Source organism: Balaenoptera borealis (genome assembly GCF_965194805.1).
Source record: "Balaenoptera borealis genome assembly, chromosome: 20".
Taxonomy (NCBI): domain Eukaryota; kingdom Metazoa; phylum Chordata; class Mammalia; order Artiodactyla; family Balaenopteridae; genus Balaenoptera; species Balaenoptera borealis.
Window position 1 is genome coordinate 15,801,004 of NC_138879.1, and position 20,223 is coordinate 15,821,226.

Here is a 20,223-nt window from a genome sequence, read left to right on the forward strand (position 1 = left end):
ATCTATGCAAAGATTTTGCTACACAGCATTATTTATAACAACAATGATTGGGGGAAAATTAATGTCCAACAATATGGCACTGACTGTGTCAACTGAAATACACTCACACAATGGGATACTATGCAGACAACAGTAATCAAGTTATAAGAGTATTTCGACATGAATAGAGGTTCATACTGTAACTGATTTTTAAAAACTGGATGTATAATATGACCTTACTTCTATTTTCTTTTAAATCAAGTAAAGTCTGAAGAGACCTTTGTGCATTCTTGTTATTAAACTTGGGTGTCCAAATCGCCAGGGGTGCTTGTTTACAGAGCAAGTGCCCAGGCCCTACAGCAGACCTACTGAATTAGAAACTCAAGATGAAGGAATATCTGGATTGTAAACAAGGTTCCCAGGTGATTCTGAGGCTCACCAGAGTTTCAGAACCACTGTACATGCCTAAGTGTTAACAGTGGTTATCACTGACTTATGGGATACCTGGTGATTTTTATTTTCTTCTCTTTGTATTTTCTACAATTCACATGTTTGGAAATTAGAAAGAGATATGACCTGAATGTCCAACAAGGGATAGTTACGGGACATCGGTACAACGGAATCTTACGCAGCCATGGAAGCATTGGGTGGAAATACACTGATGACATATTGACATATGAAAGAATGTTACAAATCAACACTAAAACATCTATGTAAAGTTTTATACAGAGAAAGGAAAGGAGAGGAGTGGAGACACAGTTTGGCAGGATATTCTTTAAAATGTTAACATGCCTGTTTCTTAGTGGTGAAATTTTAGGTAACCTTTCTTTTTTGTAACTTTTTCTACCTTTTGAATTGTGTACTATAAATAGGTAACATTTTTTACAATCATAAAAACGTATTCTGATCCTGAAAAAATATATATGTAACACTGTCTTTCTGAGGGCCTTGTGGGAGGGAGGGTTAGTGAAACAGAAAAGGTGCTGGTGCGTAAAAGGGGGAAGAGTAGCCTTCCAGGGAGGGAGAGAACTCAGTCTGATCCCAAAGGGCTTTGTAAACCTTACTAACAAGGCCAAGTGTGTGGAGGAGGAGGGGGGATAAAAAGATACTTCAGACATAGATATAGATATAGATATAGATGCCGCAACGCGTGGCTTGAGGGACCCTAGTTCCCCGACCAGGGACTGAACCAGGGCCCTCTGCAGTGAAAGCCCGGAGTCCTAACCATTGGACCGCCAGGGAATAAAAATTTTAAATGAACAACAAACAGGGGAAAGATATTTCTTTTTCTTTTCCCCTATTTGTTGGCCGCGTGGTGCGGCATGCAGGATCTTAGTTCCCCAAGCAGGGATGGAACCCCTGCCCCCTGCAGTGGAAGTGCGGTCTTAACCACTGGACGGCCAGGGAAGTCCCTTGGTTTTTTTTTTTTTTTCTTGTTTTTGTTTTTGTTTTTTGGGGTGGGGGGAGAGATTTCTAACAAATATGGCAAGAAGCTCATATAGACCAATGAGAAAAATATAGAGACCCAGTAATTTTAAGCCCCTAAGACCTGAACAGATGCGATGTTCAAGAATATGTATGGGGACTTCCCTGGTGGCGCAGTGGTTGAGAAGCTGCCTGCCAATGCAGGGGATACGGGTTCGACCCCTGGTCTGGGAAGATCCCACATGCCGCGGAGCAACTGGGCCCGTGAGCCACAATTACTGAGCCTGCGCGTCTGGAGCCTGTGCTCCGCAACAAGAGAGGCCGCGATAATGAGAGGCCCGCGCACCGCGAAGAAGAGTGGCCCCCACTTGCCACAACTAAAGAAAGCCCTCGCACAGAAACGAAGACCCAACGCAGCCATAAATAAATAAATAAATAAACCCAAAGTTTAAAAAAAAAAAAAGTGCCATTTAAAAAACAAAAAAAAAGAATATGTATGAACAGACAATTCGTGAAGAAGAAATATCCGTGTCTAATGAGGTTATGGAAAAAATGTTTAAAAGCATTTGAAATACTGGTAATGTTCCTATTTGCTGGATCCGACCCTTGGTTACATGGGTGTGTTCAGTTTGTGAAAATTCATTGAGCTGAACATCTGAACATGGTGTGTTCACTTTCCTGTATTTATATTATACCCCAAGAATGAAAAAATTTTAAAGCAAGGCATGGATAAACACAAAATAGAGACTGGGTGGGAGGAACAGGGAGAGAGAGAGAGAGAGATAAAGAGAAGCACATAGGTACATATAAGTGCTGTGATGTTCTCTGTCTTGGATTAGGTGGTGGATTCGCAAATGTCCATTATATTATAATGCATACTTTGCTTACAAAATAAAAGAAGACCATGCAGGGAAGCAAACTGGACTGAGTGCCCTGCTCCACCAATCACTAGGTATGTGATCCTGGCTTGCAGCCTATCTGGCTCAATTTCCTTATCCGTGAAATAGAGGAATGTGAGGATTAAAAAATACAGGGACTTCCCTGGTGGCGCAGTGGTTAAGAATCCGCCTGCCAATGCAGAGGACACGGATTCGAGCCCTGGTCCAGGAAAATCCCACATGCCGCGGAGCAACTAAGCCCGTGAGCCACAACTACTGAGCCTGTGCTCTAGAGCCCGCAAGCCACAACCACTGAGCCCACGCACCACAACTACTGAAGCCCGCGTGCCTAGAACCCGTGCTCTGCAACAAGAGAAGCCACGGCAATGAGAAGAAGCCCGCGCACCGCAACAAAGACCCAACACAGCCAAAATAAATAAATTTATATTAAAAAAAAAATACAGTCCATGTGGAATTGCCTAATACTGACCCTGGCCGACTATACGTGCTCAGTAAGCATTAACGCGGTTTCCATTTCTCTCACTTGTTACAGTGTTATATAGAAACGTCATAAGGTTTTCAAAATGGAGGAAGCCTTCCAAAAGCTTGTCCCCTGACTGCTACCTTTTTGATTTGCATTCCAATCTTGTCCGTATGGACGGCCATTTAGTACTTACAGAATTTCGTGTCCTAGTATCTCGAAATGCAAACTTGTACTACAGCGTTTGCACCCTCTCCAGCTGTCCCTTCCGTAAACACTCCGCTGATAAGTGCAAGATCAAGAGGTTCGCGTTGGAGGGTCTGTTAATGGAAAGAGCCTGAGGCGGGTGCCTACACCGGCGATCCCGCTCTTGCTCGTGAGCACCCTGAGCGCGCCTTCAGGAAACCCCGCTCTGACGCTGACCCTCCTACGCAGGCCTCCTTGCCTGCAAGTAGCGGAAGCCCAACTCCAACTCATCATTTTAAAAAAACAAGAGGGGCAGGCCTGGAGTGGCAAGGGAAAACTGTAACCAGGGTCTCGGCCAGCCTGGGTCTCAGTGCCACCCGCCCTGAACCCAGGTTCCACTCTCCCCTCCTGGGGCCAGGCTGTCCCCTCCGTGCTGCACCAGACCCTGCAGGGCTCCCTTCGCGCCTGGGAAAAGCCCGCCCCGCCCCCACGAGACTCTGATTGGCCCCGTGGGGTCACGTGCTGCAGGCTTGGACCAGTTAGGTGATGGGAGTGGGCGGAGGGTGCCACTGGAATCACTTGGTTGGACAGAGAGAAAGTTGTCCTCTGCCACCCCATTGCTGCAAATTACAGACATGCTAGAAAGAAAAATCACCCCTGTTAAATAATCAATACATAATATAACAGAATATGACACATATGACTTCTGTTAAATTTTGGTGTGATCTTTACCCATTTTATCTTGTCTCTATGCCTCACATACAAGTTACATTCATTTATATATCACATACACACGCACACCCAAACAAATGTTTTTGAGTCTTGTTTTTGTACTTAATATTTTAGAAAAAGGATTTCTCTGTATCTTTTAATTTTGTAAAAACCATTTTAATGGCTGTATGCTATTCCATGACGTGATATACCACATTCCATTTACTCATTCCCTAGCTATTACTGCTCTTCAACTTGTAAGCAGATTTTTCTTAGTTATAAATAATATATTGACCGTATTGTTACATCAATCTTTGTTGGCACTTTGCGAAGCCTATCTTGCCTTTTTTCTTTATTGCTAGTGATTTAAAACATTTTCCAAAGGCATATTAGACATTGGTGTTCCTTCTTTGTGAATTCTGTTCCCAGCCTTTACTGGCTCATGTATTCTAATCTTCGATGCCTTAAAACTAGTGGAGGTTCCTGTGTTTTTCTCACTGGCTTATGTGAGCTTCTTGCCATAAATATTCCAGACATCTCCTCCCTGTTTGTTCTTCTTCTAAATTTTATTTGTGACTCCCTCTGGTTACAACTTCTCCCACTAAGGGTAACTGCTCTCCTGACTTCAAACAGCATAGGTCAGTGTTACCCTCTTTTTTGTATTTTATATAGATGGGATCACATGGTATGAATGCATCTGGCTCAGTATTTTTGTGAGCCTTACACTGTCGCATGTGGTTGCAGGTTGCTCATTCTCATTGCTGTATACTACTTAATTGTGTGGAGCCACCATAATTTATCCATTCTATTGTTGATGGGCATTTGGGTAGTTTTCAGTTTGGGCCTAGTTTTCAGTTTTGGGCTATTATGAATAGTACTGCTGTGAGCAACTTGGCTTTTTTTAAGAATATAGTTTAGGGACTTCCCTGGTGGCGCAGTGGTTAAGAATACGCCTGCCAATGGAGGGGATATGGGTTCGAGCCCTCATCCGGAAAGATCCCACATACTGCGGAGCACCTGGGCCCATGCGCCACAACTACTGAGCCTGCGCTCTAGAGCCCGCGAGCCACAACTACTGAGCCCACGAGCCTAGAGCCAGTGCTCCGCAACAAGAGAAGCCACCGCAATGAGAAGGCCGCTCACCGCAACGAAGAGTAGCCCCTGCTTGCCGCAACTAGAGAAAGCCCATGCGCAGCAACGAAGACCCAACGCAACAAAAAATAAATAAATAAAAAATAAAATAAATTTATTTTAAAAATTATTTAAAAAAGAAAAGAATATAGTTTAGGGACTTCCTTGGCGGTCCAGTGGTTAAGACTTCACCTTCCAATGCAGGGGCTGTGGGTTTGATCCCTGGTGGGGGAGCTAAGATCCCACATGCCTCTCGGCCAAGAATCCAAAACATAAAACAGAAGCAATATTGTAACAAATTCAATAAAGACTTTAAAAATGGTCTACATCAAAAAAAATCTTTAAAAAAAGAATATAGTTCCTTACACTATCTACTAAATACAAAGGAGAAAAGGTACTTTTTTAGTGGAGAGATCTGGTAGACATCACATGAACCAATTGATCAAAGTCAGCATCACCAATAAGGGAACAAACTGACAATGTGATACGATGGGAAGGACACATTTGTGTCCCACCCCTGTGGTTTTCTTTCCAAAAATGTTTAACATGAATTTAATGATTAAACAATCAAATTCAGACTGCAGACACTCTACCAAACATTTGATGCCTGAAGTCATCAAAAATCCAGTGTCATAAAAGACAAGAAGGCCAACTATTCTAGATTAAAAGAGGCTGAAGAGACAGGACACCAAATTGAGTCCTAGACTTAAACAATAGCTGACATTATTGGGACAACTGGAGAAATTCAAACACGAACTACATATTAGAAAAAACTATAGTATCTGTTATATTTCTTGGATGTGATTATGGTATTATGGTTTTATAGGAGATTGTTTTTGTTTTTAGTTGATACATGGTGAAGTATTGGTGTGAAATGTCACGTTTACAACTACTCAAAGATTCACCACACACACACACACACACACACACACACACACACACACACACACACACAGTGAGGTAAAGCAAATGTGACCAAGGATCCTCAGATCCTTAGAAATGAGGTTAAGCATCTATGAAGTTAGAAAATCCTTCCCTCAGGGACAAAGACTGACTGCAAGGCCGTTTCCTATTGAATTCCTATTTGACCAAGCTGGTCTGACTCAGGGCTGTTCTCTCTGCAGTCAGACAGGTTCCCAACCCTGTGTCTGAGATTTCAAAGCAGTCTATTGCTTCCATCTTCCTTCTAACAAACTTAAAAATTGCACCTAAAATGAAATCAGCACACATTTGCCTCTAGAATGTTCCTCTACATTTGGGGCTGGGGGGAGAGGTTGCTCTTCAAATATAAGCTTCAGGAAGGTAGGAGTCATGACTGGCTTGTTCACCATGGTGTCATCAGCATCAAATACCACGCCTGGCACATTGTCAGTGCTCGGGAAAACAAAACAGTTAACCAAATGAATGAGAAAATGCATGTCAGTGATCAGACATGCATCTTCAGTTAATTATTACCCGTGTGTGTATATTAGTTTGTATGATTGCCTTGTGGTCATGATAACTTTCCTTCTTAGATATATTTCCATGTACTGGCATTAGTTCTTTTTTTTTGGCCACACTGCTGCACCTCATGTGGAATCTTAGTTCCTCCACCAAGGATCGAACCTGCACCCCCTGCATTGGAAGGGCAAAGTCTTAACCACTGGACCACCTGGGAAGTCCCTGGCATTACATGTGTCATTATATTCTATATTTGTCATTTAGAACTACGTAAATTGTCCATCGTGTTAAGATATCTTGATTAGCCATGCTCTTGTTGTTGGGCATCTAGATGGTTTCCAATTTGTTTTGCTACTATAAATAGCACTTCTATGAACATTTTTTTTCTCTTTGGGATTAATGCCTTACAAATTCCCCAAGTGGAATTATGAGGTCAAAGGAGATGAAGGCTTACATATCTAGCTTCTTACGTCTTGTCTGAAAGACTGAATGCTAAAAAACTGAACTAACTTACGTGCTCCAGTCATACATATTAGTTGCCTCACAGCTCTGCCAAGATTAGGTTTTCTATTTTTACTAGTTTAATTACATATTTTTTAAAGTTAATTTCTTTAATTTCTAGTGATCTTTGCACTTTCTACATGACAACTTGCCAGCTGAATTTTCTCGTGATCAGCTGTAAATTGAAACTAAAAATGTTAAATTATAATCCTGTTGTCCAATACCATTTACAAGTACAGATTCATTTTCCCATTAGTGTGTTGCTTCTGGTGTGTCTTACGTTAAGTTCTTATAACAGTCTAAGTCTACTTTTGAAATGTATTCCGGTCCACTGGACTTTTTTTCTGTTTATTTTAATTCAATGCCATATGTTTTCACGATTGTGACATCATCTAAAACTCTGGAAGCTCATTGCCTTTCTACTACTACAAACTCATTGCCTTTCCACTACTACAACCAAAATTCTCATCACAAGAAAAAAACTTTGTAAAGATGTGAGGTGACAGATGTTAACTAAACATTGTGGAGATCATTTTGCAATACGTACAGATATCAAATCATTATGTGTACACTTTAAACTCAATACAATGTTATATGTCAATTACATTCAGTAAAACTGGTTGGTGGGGGGGAGCTCTTTGGAACACCTGTCTTTTTTTGTTTGGTTCAATACATATTTACTGAATGACAGTGTCCAAGGCTGGAAGCTGTGCAGGGTTGACAAAGCCCTGCCCCAGAGGTGCTCACAGTCTGGGAGGGGAGGAAGGGGCTCCACCAGGCGGGCAGCAGCGATGAAATGGCCAAGGAGTCTGGGGAGAAAGTCTCCTTCCAGCTGAGGCTGCAGGTATGAGGCAGGACCCGGAGCCACACCTGCGGAGCCAGACGCTCCTGGCCAAGCTAAAAGCGGGAGCGGGGGCCGCACTGGTCAGGACTCAGGGCACCTGAATTTGACTTGCTCAAGGGTTTGAAGAGAAAGGCTGGAACCTGACCATGGAAGGCCTCAAATTCTCAATTCAACTCTGTTCTGTTGGCGATTAAATCCGCCCTTTTGGATCACAAATCTGGCAACAATGTGGGCTCTGGACTGAGGATGGAAGCCAGGAGGCAGAGACTGCAGATGCAAACCACATCACAGAGGCCAGAGGGAGAGAAAATTTTCAAACAGTGTCCATCAATAGGGAAGCAGCTAAAGAAAAAAAAAACAGTACATCCTTCCTACCAACTACTGAGCACCATTAAGAATGGCACAGCTCTGAAGCCTGTAATGGAAATGCCATGAATATTATTAAATAAAATTTATTGTATTATACAGTATAAAATGTGGTTCTGTTTGTGTAAAAGGAGTATTTATATGGGTGTATATGCATAAAGAACGGAAGATTACGCCGTTTAAAAAACTACTGACAGGGCTTCCCTGGTGGTGCAGTGGTTGAGAATCTGCCTGCCAATGCAGGGGACACGGGTTCGAGCCCTGGTCTGGGAGGATCCCACATGCCGCGGAGCAGCTGGGCCCGTGAGCCACAACTACTGAGCCTGCGCGTCTGGAGCCTGTGCTCCGCAACACGAGAGGCCACAATAGTGAGAGGCCCGCGCACCGCGATGAAGAGTGGACCCCGCTTGCCGCAACTAGAGAAAGCCCTCGCACAGAAACGAAGACCCAACACAGCCAAAAATAAACAAAATAAATAATAATTTAAAAAAAAAAACTACTGACAGTGGTTACTGTTAGGGTGCGTGTGGAAGGAAGGGAGGACCTCAGATTTTTTACATGTTACCCCTGTATGGTCTGACCGTTTTCCACCGAGCATGCATCATTAAAACTGAGGCTATCAACAGCACCCATGCTACAAGGTGAGGCCTGCAAAGGGGCACTGCATTTAGTAATTAGGAAGCCTCATTACCAGGACTGCTGGGAGGCAACTCCTTAGGAGGCAGGTTACGGTGAGGCAGGATGACAGGCGGCTGGGTATGCATTGCAAGGGCAGAGTCCAGGGAACTCAGCTCTGAAAGGAAGTTTAGCTGAAGAAGCTTCATGATGAAGAGAAGCAAAAAAGGAGGGAAGTAAATTGAGGGGCCTGAGGGGTAAGGACAGGTGAGGATGGATTTTTTTTTTTCTTTAGGATTTAAATTTACTTTCAGAAAAAGTATGGTAACTTTTAGGCACTTATGGTATGTCATCAAGCAGTAAAGGGTAATCAAAGACCTACTTTGATTAAAAAAAAAAGTGGCTGTAGCTAGGGCTTTGTATGTTGAGGAGTGTGTCTTTTTCATGTTTAAGTCCCTTGATATTCATGTTTTCTCTTCCTAATAATAATAAAAATAGCAATAATTTAATATTATTTGTTAAGAAGTGACTGTGTCCAGCACTGTACCACGTAACTCATACATATATTGTCATTTCTTACGATATCCCTACTAGGGGCTATTATTTTATTTTTCCCATTTTACAAATGAAGAAACCTGAGCCTCTGCCCGAGGTCACGCAGCTGGCGAGTGGCATTAATTACAGCCCCACCGACCCTGTCCCGATTCACATCTGAGACTGAGGAGGCGGGGCGTTCCCAGCCACGCCCCCTCCAGCCTCAGTCTACAGTGGGGAGCGCCGTGTCCGCCTCCCGTTCCAAACACTTTCTGAGGATGTCGGGAGAGGCTGGGGAACTGGCTTCTTGTTTTTCCCTGTAGGAGCTCCAAGCCCACCACGGCAGCTTCTCACCATGTCCTTCTAGAAGTGACCCCCAAGAAAAAGGGAAAAAAGGCAGCCCCTCCCTTCTGGGGTTTAGCCCCGTGTCCACCCTCTGGGAGCTTGTGTCCCTTTAGCCCAGGTGAGCCCAAGCGGCAGTGACCAGGACCCCTCGGTGTCCTTCTCAGGATCCTGAGTCTTGACGGAAGGGGCGGTGGCCCCCAAGCAAGAAGAGAGAAAGGGCATTCCAGGCAGAGGGAGCGGTGTGTGCGCGAAGGCCTGGAGCGACGGGTGCAGTGAGGGTTCAGGGAGGAAGGAGCGGCGCGCTACGCTACGGGGGAGAGCAGGGGAAAGGCGTGGGGGGCTGGGTGACTGGGAAGAAGCTGAGGTTTCAGAGCCATCGTCCTGCAACAGAGCCAAGGCTTTTGCGGGGGCAGGATGCACAGTCAGAGGTACTCAAGTGGGGCGGGGAGAGCTGAGGAGAGGCAGAGAGCCTGGGCTCAGCCAGGCAGGATGGAAGGAGTCTACACGGTCAAGGGGCTCGGGAGAGGGGACAGAGGGTCCAAAGAAGAGGGGGAAGGGCAGGAAAGAAACTAACCACTGGAGTTCCACATGGAGCCACAGGTGGGGGACCAACCCAATCTGTCCTCTAAGAGGCTGGAGCTGGCTGAGGCCGCAGATGCCACTACACAGCCTTCATTCCGTCTGCCTTTTCAGGACACAGCCCCTAGCTGAGGCGTGACTGGGATCTGCAGTGCCCGGGGTGAGTTCCAAGAGCTGCATCACGGCTCAAAGGCCCCCCCCCACCGCCCCAGATTTATAGGATCCAGTCACGGGAAAGCGGCACCCCGTCATCTCATGAAGGGCTAAACCGGAAGGGACACTTCCTGTCAGCAATGCCCAGGCCCTCCAAGTCCAGGGACCCCCACAGGAGGTGCAGGGGAGGTGGGCTCACAAGAACAGGCCGCAGTCACTCCTTCCCGCAGCACCGCGCAGGCTTGGTAAACATCCTCCTACTGACTGGATGAACAAATACGAAATCCCTGACCGGAGGGAAGCGGGGCTCCTCCTCCATCGGGCCCCTTCAGTCCCTCAGGAGCAGGCACCTCAGACCCCCGAGGATACTGAGGGGGGCTCCGTCCCTGCATCTGGGGCTCCATCCCTGCGTCTGGGGGCCCTGGGGCTGGGGAAGAGACAAGCACCCAGACAGCTGGGGTGTAACAGAGGGCCGCCCACTCTACCCCCTTCCCAGGGTTCCTCTCAGGAGGACACATTGAGAGGATGTCCTAGAGAACTTGGAGCTTTGGGGGAAAGCCCCTAAAGTAGAATTTTCCAGCCTTTCCTAACACACACTCTGGCAAAGTTCATTTTACGGAGACGCAGCGTGGTCTGGTACCTAAGTGCTCAGGCTCAGTAGCCACACCTGGGTTCGAATCTCGCTTTCACCTCTTTCTAGCCGTGTGTTCTTGCGCAAATGACTTAACATCGCTAGTCTGTTCACCGGCAGTGTGTGAGATGGGTGATAACACATCCCAGGGTTGTGAAAGATGGAAGAGCCCTGTCCTACAGTACGCTACACAGCGCCCAGAGCATTAAGAATGGGAGCCACTGCGGTTACCACTTCATCCCTCTGAAGGGTGCAACAGGTTCCTATTTAATGCTTAAATTAGTGGTGAATCCAAATGAATGCTCTTCTGAGAATTTCATGGTGCTTCTGAAATCATCTCACCGGCCCAAATCAACCATACCCTGCAGGCATCAGGAAACTGATGAGATTTCCCTATTGTGAACAATGGGGACCAAGACCCTGGCCTCCTCCTCCCCTGCCTGCACCCTCAACTTGTCCAGGTCAACCCAGCAGAGGGCTGGATCTCAGCACTAACCACAGCTCAGCTGGGCACTATCTCAGCCCTGGCAGCTCACAGAAGGCAAGCGGTTGGAGAAAGGAAGACTGGGTGGAGGGGCAGTAAGAAAGCTCTGAACTCCATGACTCACCAGGACCTGGGCCAGAAGTGCAGGCCATCTGTCCGGCTGACTCTGGCAGCAGCAGCAAGTACCTGCTGCCTTTCCAAAGGGGTGCCTCCCTCCCTGTCCTTTAGACAGCAGGGTCTGTCCCCACAGCAAGATCTCCCAAGGTCTCCTCACTCCTGGACCTGGATATCTGATGCCTGGGGCTCCCAGCAACCCTCTTTCCAATCTGCACCTCATTCCTCTGGTCAGAAGCTCCCAGGGGTTCTCCAGGGCTCCCCACCGCCAGCCAGCAAGTTGCTCCCCCACCTTGGCCTCTGGGAAAGCTGGCCAGTTTCCTCTTCGCTCGAGCTTCTCCCCCACCTCACTGAGGAACTCTCCACCTCAGCCCAGCAAGCTTCCACAGAACCCCCAGCACAGCCCAGGCCGCCTTGCCCATCTCGCCCTCTCTGCTCCCCTCCCCGCGTCTGCAAAGCCTGGCCCCTCCCAGCCTCCCTCCCGAGGGCCTTGGTGACCCTTTGCCCCACACAGTTTCTTCTGCGTCTCTAAGGACGCAACTTACACCTCCCCTGTACCTTCCCTCCTCCCCAAGTAGTTGGCTCAGCATGGAGCAGTGAAGGATACAAAAATGCATCAATACTGCAATTAACAAAGAGGCCTTCCAGCTACAAGCTTTGCAGGGTGCCCCTCTGGGTACTCCACAGCGGGTGGAGAAAAGATGGATTCTGCCATTCCACACCAAGAAGGCGCTGCTGCCCTGCCGCCCCCAAGGGGCTCTGCGGTGCCCCATCCTCTTCCCTACTGGTGGTCAAGAAGCCACCACGTGCACGTCACCCCCCAAGGTAAGTTTCACCCCAGCAGCACTGGCCTGCCAAGCCGAATCCTATCTCCCACGAGCATTTCCTGGGGCCATCTGGAGCCTGGTGCTGATAAACTCTTTCCGGTGACCACCCAATTCGTCAGGTACAGGGGGACGAGGAAAGAATTCGGCTAGAAGAGGAGTATGCTGGGCAGAGGGAACAGGGCAGGGACAGTACCTGCAACAATTTCAACATCCTCTTGCTCAGCTGCTGCTCTGGGGACCAGGCTATCCCCACCCCACCCCACCCCCGCCCTTATCTCCAGCTCCCCTCCATCCACCCCTGCCCACACCTAAGCTTCTCTGGGGTGATCAGTGCATTGTCCTGGAGACTGGCCTCTCCGAGGCTATGGGGGACACAAGCCCAGGGACACAGCCTGAGGAAGGGCAAGGGGGGCCTGGAGGACACCCAGAGGCAGAGGGCCACTCCAGGCATCCTCCCTGACCTGGCTTCTCACCAGGCATTTCCAGCTCCCTCTGTCAAAGGCTCCATAGGGGAAAAGGCCGAGTCAGCACTCTGGCCACAACTCTCCCAGGGCCTGGCTTTACAATGTGCTCTGGGGCTCTTGGAATGGCCATGCTCCTCCACCCCTCCCGCCCAGCCTGCCTTCACAGAGGAGTAAGATGCAGGGGAACAGCCTGGGTGCCTGGACCTGCAGTGGATAGGGAGGTACTTCCTGGTTTGTGTTTGCCTGACATTCAGTTCCGGGTGGGTCTGGAATTCAGCAGAGGGGCTCTGCCCGGTGTGAATATGCATCACCCGGCCCCCACCTCTCCCATCGGCACAATCGGGCACAATCCGGGCACAATCCGAGCAGATACGTGTCTTGGTCGCCTACGTCACGCCATCAGTGGGGCAGGCCAAACCAGCAAGCATTGGCTGTGGCTAGAGGCCCCAGATCCTCCAGGGGGCTGTCTGGACTTGGCACAAAACTGCACACGCTGCACTGACTGTCCCCTTTCACTCAGCCCCCTCCCCAAATGAAACGTAAAGCAAGACCAAGCTTTATAGGCCCAGCAATGGGGCTGTAATAACCACACTCCCTGGCAGTTCCAGCTCTGACTCCTGCAAGCCCCCCAGGAAGTAGATCTTTCCCTTTCCCTCTGGGATTCCTGGTGAGGAGTCTGTCTGTCCCCACACTTCACTGTCATCCTTTGAAAGACCAGCAGAAAGAATGCACAGCTTTGGGTTTTTGTTTTCTGTCGGTTGGGTATTTGCATCTTTAGCAGCTTTTTTGCCGCCCAAGATCTGTCCATTCTGGAGGGGTGCCAGCTTGGCCAGAGCCGCCCACACAACACTACACCACATACACACACACACACACACACACACACACACACGCACACCGTGCCCAGCCTGTCGCTGCATCCTCCTGATGGCACAAAACTGCCCCACAGAGCTCCATTCAACTGGTGCGGATGCCGCATGCCACAAGCTGTCCTTGAAAACCAAGTGTGGAAAAGAAAATACAAACATCCCCGAGGTGCCGGGAAAGGCAAACAAGCCCTTACGAATAATTCAAAAACAACAGTAATGCATCGGTCCTGGAGCAAAGCAAGGAGCCCGGCCTGGAGCCTCCTCTGGTTTCGTCGGACGCGCCCTGCCTGTCCCCGGGCCCAGGGCAGGGCCGGCGCCGGGTGGTCCCAGAGGGCGGGCGCGGGGGTCCTCCCGGAGCCCGCCCTCTTCCTCCGAGGCGGCTCGAGACCCCCGGGCTCCCCTCCCCCGCCGCCCGCCACATCTGGTTCCACTCAGATCCTCCCCCCACCTCCAGGCGCGCTCCTCCTCCCTTCTCCCCCGCTTTCAGAAAAGCGGAGACGATTTTTTAAAACCCAGTCACACACGCACACGCACACGCACACACACACACACACACACACACACACTTCTGGGGGAAAAAAAAAAAAGGAGGGAAAAGTCGGGAGAGGCCCGCTTCCCGGCGCTCCCCTCGCCCGCCCCCGAAGTTGGCCAAGCTGGCAGCGCCTTACCCGAGAGGGCAGCGGCGGCGGCCCCGGGGCGGCCGACGTGCAGACCCCCGAGGAGCAGGGCGCAGCGCAGCAGGTGACGAGGCCAGGGCGCGGGAGCCGGCCGGCCGGGCCCCATGCCCGCGGCGTGGCGCTAGGGGACGCAGGGACCGAGGGCGCACGGGCGCGGCGCGCGGTGGCGGCCCCGGCGCTGGGCTGTGGTGACCGCCCGCGAGGGGCTCGCGTCTTCCTCCGGGTCGGGAAGAAGTGATGCCTCCCGGGGCGAGGAGGGGAGGAGGAGGGAAGGAGGCAGGCCGGGCGGAGGGAGGGCGGAGGGAGGAGCGCAGAACCCGGGAGGAGGGTTTGAGGGGCAGAGGGGAAGGGAAGCGGGCAGCGTGGGAGGGGAAGGGGAGGAGGAGCGGGCAGGCGCGGGGCCGGGGCCGGGGCCCGAGAGACAGCGCCGAGAGGGAGAGGAAGGGGAGGCGGGAGAGAAGGATCCGCGGGGTCGAGGAGGACCCCGGCGTGCACTCTTTCTCTCGCTCTCCGCTTCCCTGTCTCCCCGCCTCGCCTTCCCTCTCTTCTCTGTCCGGGCCTGGAGCCCCAGACGCTGCGTCACAACTCCCCGGCTGGCGCGGGCGGGGAAGCAACTGCAAAACTTTCCGCAAACTTCACCGCGTGGCGGGACGTGGGCTGCACCGCCCGACTGGGCGGGGCGGTGGCGCGCGGCGGACCCAGGCGGCCAGACCCCGGCCCTTGGCACCCCCTCTGTCCCGCCTCTTTCTGCCCACGTCTCCAGCCCAGCCGCCAAGCGTCCGCTACCTCCGCGCCTAGGAGGACCCCTCCCCCGGTCTGATGGGGAAGGGGCGGAGCCCAGGGCTCGGCCACCCGGGCAAAGATTGGGGGAGGGGGAGGTAGGGTCCCTGTGCCGTGTGCGGGAGGGCAAACACTTGCAAGTGTTGTTTTAGCATTTGCGTGACCCCCGTGTCTGCGTCTCTGGCGCAAAGCGGTGTTAGTGCTTTTGCTAGATGGGGCTGTATCCAGAAACCCAGGGAAAATCCGTCCACTGGACGTCCCAAAAGACAGACATCATCACTCTCACCAGCAACCGGACTGCTGACGGGTCGCAAAGGACCAAATGGAAATTTCATAAAAGAGAAGACAAGCCACAGTTACTTCGTATTATGCAACAGGTCACTGCAGCGCAGAGCACTGAACTGAGAGGATGTTAAGAGTCTAGCCCCACCTCTGATTCCTTGAGCGACCTTGAAAAAGTTACTTGGGATGTCTGGGCTCAGAGCCGGCCTGCGACATTTAGAGACCCTAATGCGAAGAAGATTCACATTCTCCCACCACGAGTAATCAAATAAAAACACTATGAAACTGTAATATAAATTTTATTGTTTCCTGTACTGTCCACCTCAGTGCTATTTTTGGAAATAACAAATTCAATGTTTTTTCTTTTTACTACCCTTGCCTTGGGTAAATCTTTCCCCATCGCTGCAATGAGGGTATGGGGCCAAATATGCTCACTAGCTCTCTCCATCCCTGCTGGGCTGAGATTCTTCGCAAATATCAACCCAGAGGCTGCAGGACCCCAAAGTGAGCGCCCACTAAAATCCCCTAGAGTCCCCTGGGAAGATTCCTACTATCCACACTTTGGCCCTAAAAAATGGTTAGCAGTCAGGCCAGCAAAGCCCTTGGCACTCCACAGCTAGCTTGGGCAGGTCTGACAGACCTAAGACTGCCTTCACTGCCCTTTAGCACACATCTTGATGTGGCATGTCCTGGGATCCCAGCGCTCCGCGGGTTATTGACCACGCTGGGGCTGCTGCCTCCAAGATCATCCTCTTGGTGCCCCCTTTCTCACATTATTTACAAAGGGGTTCAGGATTTGCCAGCTTCAGCTAAGCTGCCCTCTCTTTCTTCCTGTCTGAGCAGCCAAAACACAGGAAGCTTCTTCTCTAAGTCATCTTACAGGCGTCTATCTGCTTGCTTATCTCTGGATGCGCTGGCCACAGTTCTCACCAGGGAGTCCCCTTGTCGCTGGAAGGGAACTCAGGCAGGGCTCCCAAGGAGGCCTCCAGATTCTGGAACAGGGTTGGGTCTCTCTTCCCCACCAGCCCAAGTAGGTTTGGGCATTCCTCCCACCAGCAGGGCAGAAGCTGACTACCTGACATCACCAGTAAATCACGTGGGTCCAGAAAGTCCGCCACCCGCCAGCACGGTGCCCTGAGTGCCCAGTACACAAGAGATGCTCTCATTTCTTCGTTCACCCATTCAACAAGCACTGGTGGCTAGCCCTGGGCTAGCTGCTGGGGAACAACGACGAGCAGAGTCGCAGTCCTAGAAGAGTTTTGTTTAGTGGGGAAAATGACACAATTTTTGCCATATTCCAGGCGGAGAAGACTGCCACGAAGGGGCTGAGGAGCACGGAAGTATGTTGCGCTACTAGCAGGGGCAGATGTTTGTTCAAGTCTCTGAGGCCCTGTTCTAGTCTCTGCCGAGGGTGAGGCTTCCTGCTCCAGCGTGCCAGGGTTACGCATTGTATTCTGCTGATTGTCTGGGCCCACGTCCGTGGCCACCATCTGTCTTAGATCTTGAGCTTGCAGGGCAGAGAGCCAGCGACGTCTGGGCAATTCTCCCTGTGGAGAGTCCAGCCCAGTCCCCCACCGCTTAAAGATCCTGTGCAGCACCAGTTGTCAGTGGAAGGTGGTCACAGTCTGCAAGAGTGTTGGGTGTTGTGAGGAGGTTGGGGCTTTCAGAGGGACCCCCTCATCAGCACCCAGAACCTCATCTACTTCCAAAGGGTCAGTGTCCTCTGTGCCTACTGCCTCCTCCTCGTTCCTGTTAAAGCTCAAACAGCCATTTATTGAGGGCCTACTGTGTCCCAGGCATCAGGCTAGATGCTGGGGACTTAGCCAGTCCAGGGGAGTTTTGCCAAGATGATATTCACTATAATGGAATCGATACTGAGAAATGGCTCTCGCTCAGCAGCAAAGGCACTGTGGGTCTGCTGATTTCATCAGAACCAGTTTAGAGGAAGGAGCACAGACTTTGGAGTCAGAGAGACCTGAGTTAGAATCCTGACTTTCCCAGTTACTTGCTTTGTGACATGCAGTGAGTTACTGAAGCTCTCAGTGAGGTCACAATTCGTATTTGTAAACGGGGTAACAATTCCTATCTTGTCCTGAGAATGAAATATTTTGTGCAAAGGGAGGGCATGGCCCCTAGATAAAGACATTCAGGAAACGTCAGTACCCTCCCTGCTTCCCATCTTCCTCTGCTGTTTGGACATCAGGGTTATCTCCCTTACTCCCTACCCTGCACCCTGCCTACCTTTCGACCCCACCCCACCGGCCGGGAGAGCTGCACAGGTCAGTTTGATCAGGATTGCAACACGATGTTTTCCTTTGCCTGAGAGAACAAGACAACCTCCCCACCTGCTCTGAACATCTCCATGTTTAACTGTACGTAAAAATGGTGTTCTGAAGTGTAAACTAAACCGGGTAGAAGCAGCTCTCTGCCCACTTCTGCTGGCTAATAAACGCATGTCCAGAAGTAGTGGGATGAGTCCAGGCCTGGGGGTCGGAGTTGAGCTGGAATTCCAGCTCAGCCACCCACTATCCAGGTGCCCTCCAGGCAAGTCACTTCCCTTCTGAGTCTCAGGAGCCCTTTGACGTACACGTTTTGGGATCATTACTCACTGTGCTTAGGGTTCCTCTTGCATTAGTCTCTTCTTCCCTGGTTCTGGACCTCAGCAGCCTCTCCGGCCAGAGGGTGCCCAGGGGAGCAGAGCCCGTGGACACTCCTGGCAGCCGGGCCTACAACAAAAGCTTAGGAGAGAGGAACACAAGGCAGGAAGAATGCAACTGGATGGCCAAGTAGAATAGCAGAACATGAAGAAAGGAAAGAGGGACTTCCCTGGTGGTCCAGTGGTTAAGAATCTGGTCCACCTTCCAATGCAGGGAACGCAGGTTCAATACCTGGTTGGGGAACTAAGATCCCACATGCCACCGGGCAACTAAGCCTGCACGCCCCAACTACTGAGCCCACACGCTCTGGAGCCCACGTGCCACAACTAGAGGGAAGCCTGTGTGCTGCAACTAAGACCCGAATAAGCCAAATAAATTTTTTAAAAAGAGTCTGATCAACTAAAGGCTCTGGCTAATTAGGTGGCAAAATCTGATGAAAGAAAGAAAAAGAAAGGGAAGAGAAGAGAAAAGAAAAGAAAGACAAGGTCAGTCCTTACCTGAGGCAACTAGGCTAAGGGGGTATGAACCCCAAGGAGCATCTAAAATTTTCCCCACCCTGCACCTTTCCAAGCCAGGGGAAAAGTCTGGCCAAGCCTGGGGCTGGTCTGGGCAGATCCCAACCTTTCCGCCTTCTCCCTGGGCTCCTGCACCTCAAACCCTTGGCTCTCCACTCAGGCAATCTGCCCTTTGAGTCCCCCCTTGTCCGCAGCACTGAGGACCTGAGACGGAAGGAAGAAGGCAGGCTTGGGGTTCAGACACACCCAAGTTTCAAGGTTTGGCTCCACCTCTTCCAGCTGTGTGATCTTGGGACAGTTCACCTAAAAGAACTATTATTTCTCCCAGGACTTCCCTGGTGGCGCAGTGGTTAAGAATCTGCCTGCCAATGCAGGGGACACGGGTTCGAGCCCTGGTCCGGGAAGATCCCACATGCTGCAGAGCAACTAAGCCCGTGCGCCACTACTACTGAGCCCGCATGCCACAACTACTGAAGCCCGTGCACCTACAGCCCGTGCTCCACAACAAGAGAAACCACCGCAATGAGAAGCCCGCGCACCGCAACGAAGAGTAGCCCCCGCTCACCACAATTACAGAAAGCCCGCGCGCAGCAACGAAGACTCAACACAGCCAAAAATAAATCTAAAAAAGAAAAAAAAAATTTCTCCAACATCCACATTACTGGGGAATTTTACGGCTGTCTGTCTTCTCCTGGTCTACCCCATCATGGCCACAAATGTAACCTAAAAACAAGTCTGCCCACTTTCCCTAGGCTCTTTCCTTTACTCCCTCTTATTGGAGGACACTGAGAAGGGCCCTCCACTCCCAAAAGGGCAGCTGAGTTTGTACCCACTCACTTCGAGCCTGAGGCCTGGATTAGAAAACTTCCTTTGAAGGGACTGCAAACCCCAGCTTCTTCTTCCCCAGGGAACAGGAGATAATTACCTCATGACCCCTTCCAGGAAGCAGGACATGCAGACTTCCTCCCCGTGCATCTAGTTTGGATGTGCCGCCCAGTTGCAGGAGTCACCACAGTGATGCCCACAGCTAACGGCAGGGCCCCAGGGCAAGCGCAGAGCAGGGGGCTCACAAATCCAATGCCTCCAGGATCCTCACTGGCTCCTGTGTCTACTCAGGAGGCTTCAGCAGGTCAGAAACAAGCTGGCCAATGGAGGCTGAGAGAGGAGTAGAGGTTGGCCTCAGGCACCGCCACAAACAAGAGGGGGCGACAGAGCTGAGCTGAAGGATGCAGTTCCCAAAACCTTCCTTCTACTGCCCTACCCAGCTGGTGCCAGAGCAGGCAGACAGGGATGTCGCATCACCCTGTCTGCTCTACGGGGCCCTCTCCCAACCTGGAGGTGCAGGTCCTCTTAGCCTGTCCTTGCACTGAGGACAGGGCAAGCCAGGAGTCGAGGCCTGCGCAGGTCCACAGCTCTAGCTGGGCCAGCTGCTCCTGCATCCCTCTCTTCACGAGGTCCCCTGAGGCTTCAAGAGGGGGGTCCTGACTCCCAATTCCCAACTCAGGAAGGACAGGCAGGATGAGGTTTTCTCCAGTCTCCGTACTTGACACTCCGAATGCAGGGCTGGGCCCAGTTCCTGCCCCCAGTTTTGTGTGGCCCTCCCAGATCCTGACCGAAGGCAGAGCCTCCCCGGGTGGAACAGAGCCCCACACGCAGGTGGCTGCACCCAGCTGGCCCAGCACCCGCACTCCAGCTGCGAGAGACGGCCAGACCCGGCCGCAGCCCGCAGCGAAGCAGCAGCAGGCACAGGCTGGG

At 50.8% G+C, this 20,223-nt stretch overlaps 1 protein-coding gene across 3 annotated transcripts in view; it reads right to left on the reverse strand.

The window, feature by feature from the left end:
• MRC2 (mannose receptor C-type 2) overlaps nt 1-14,893 on the reverse strand; it is a 54,987-nt gene extending 40,094 nt beyond the window's left edge. Inside the window, exon 1 of one of the 3 annotated variants that reach the window (XM_082373762.1) lies at nt 14,226-14,893. In XM_082373762.1, the coding sequence (XP_082229888.1) occupies nt 14,226-14,340 (115 nt within the window). In that variant the 5' untranslated portion in view covers nt 14,341-14,893. The remainder of the gene's footprint in view (nt 1-14,225) is intronic. The other 2 variants (XM_082373761.1, XM_082373760.1) reach the window with 2 other exon arrangements.
• Between the last annotated feature and the right edge of the window lie 5,330 nt (nt 14,894-20,223).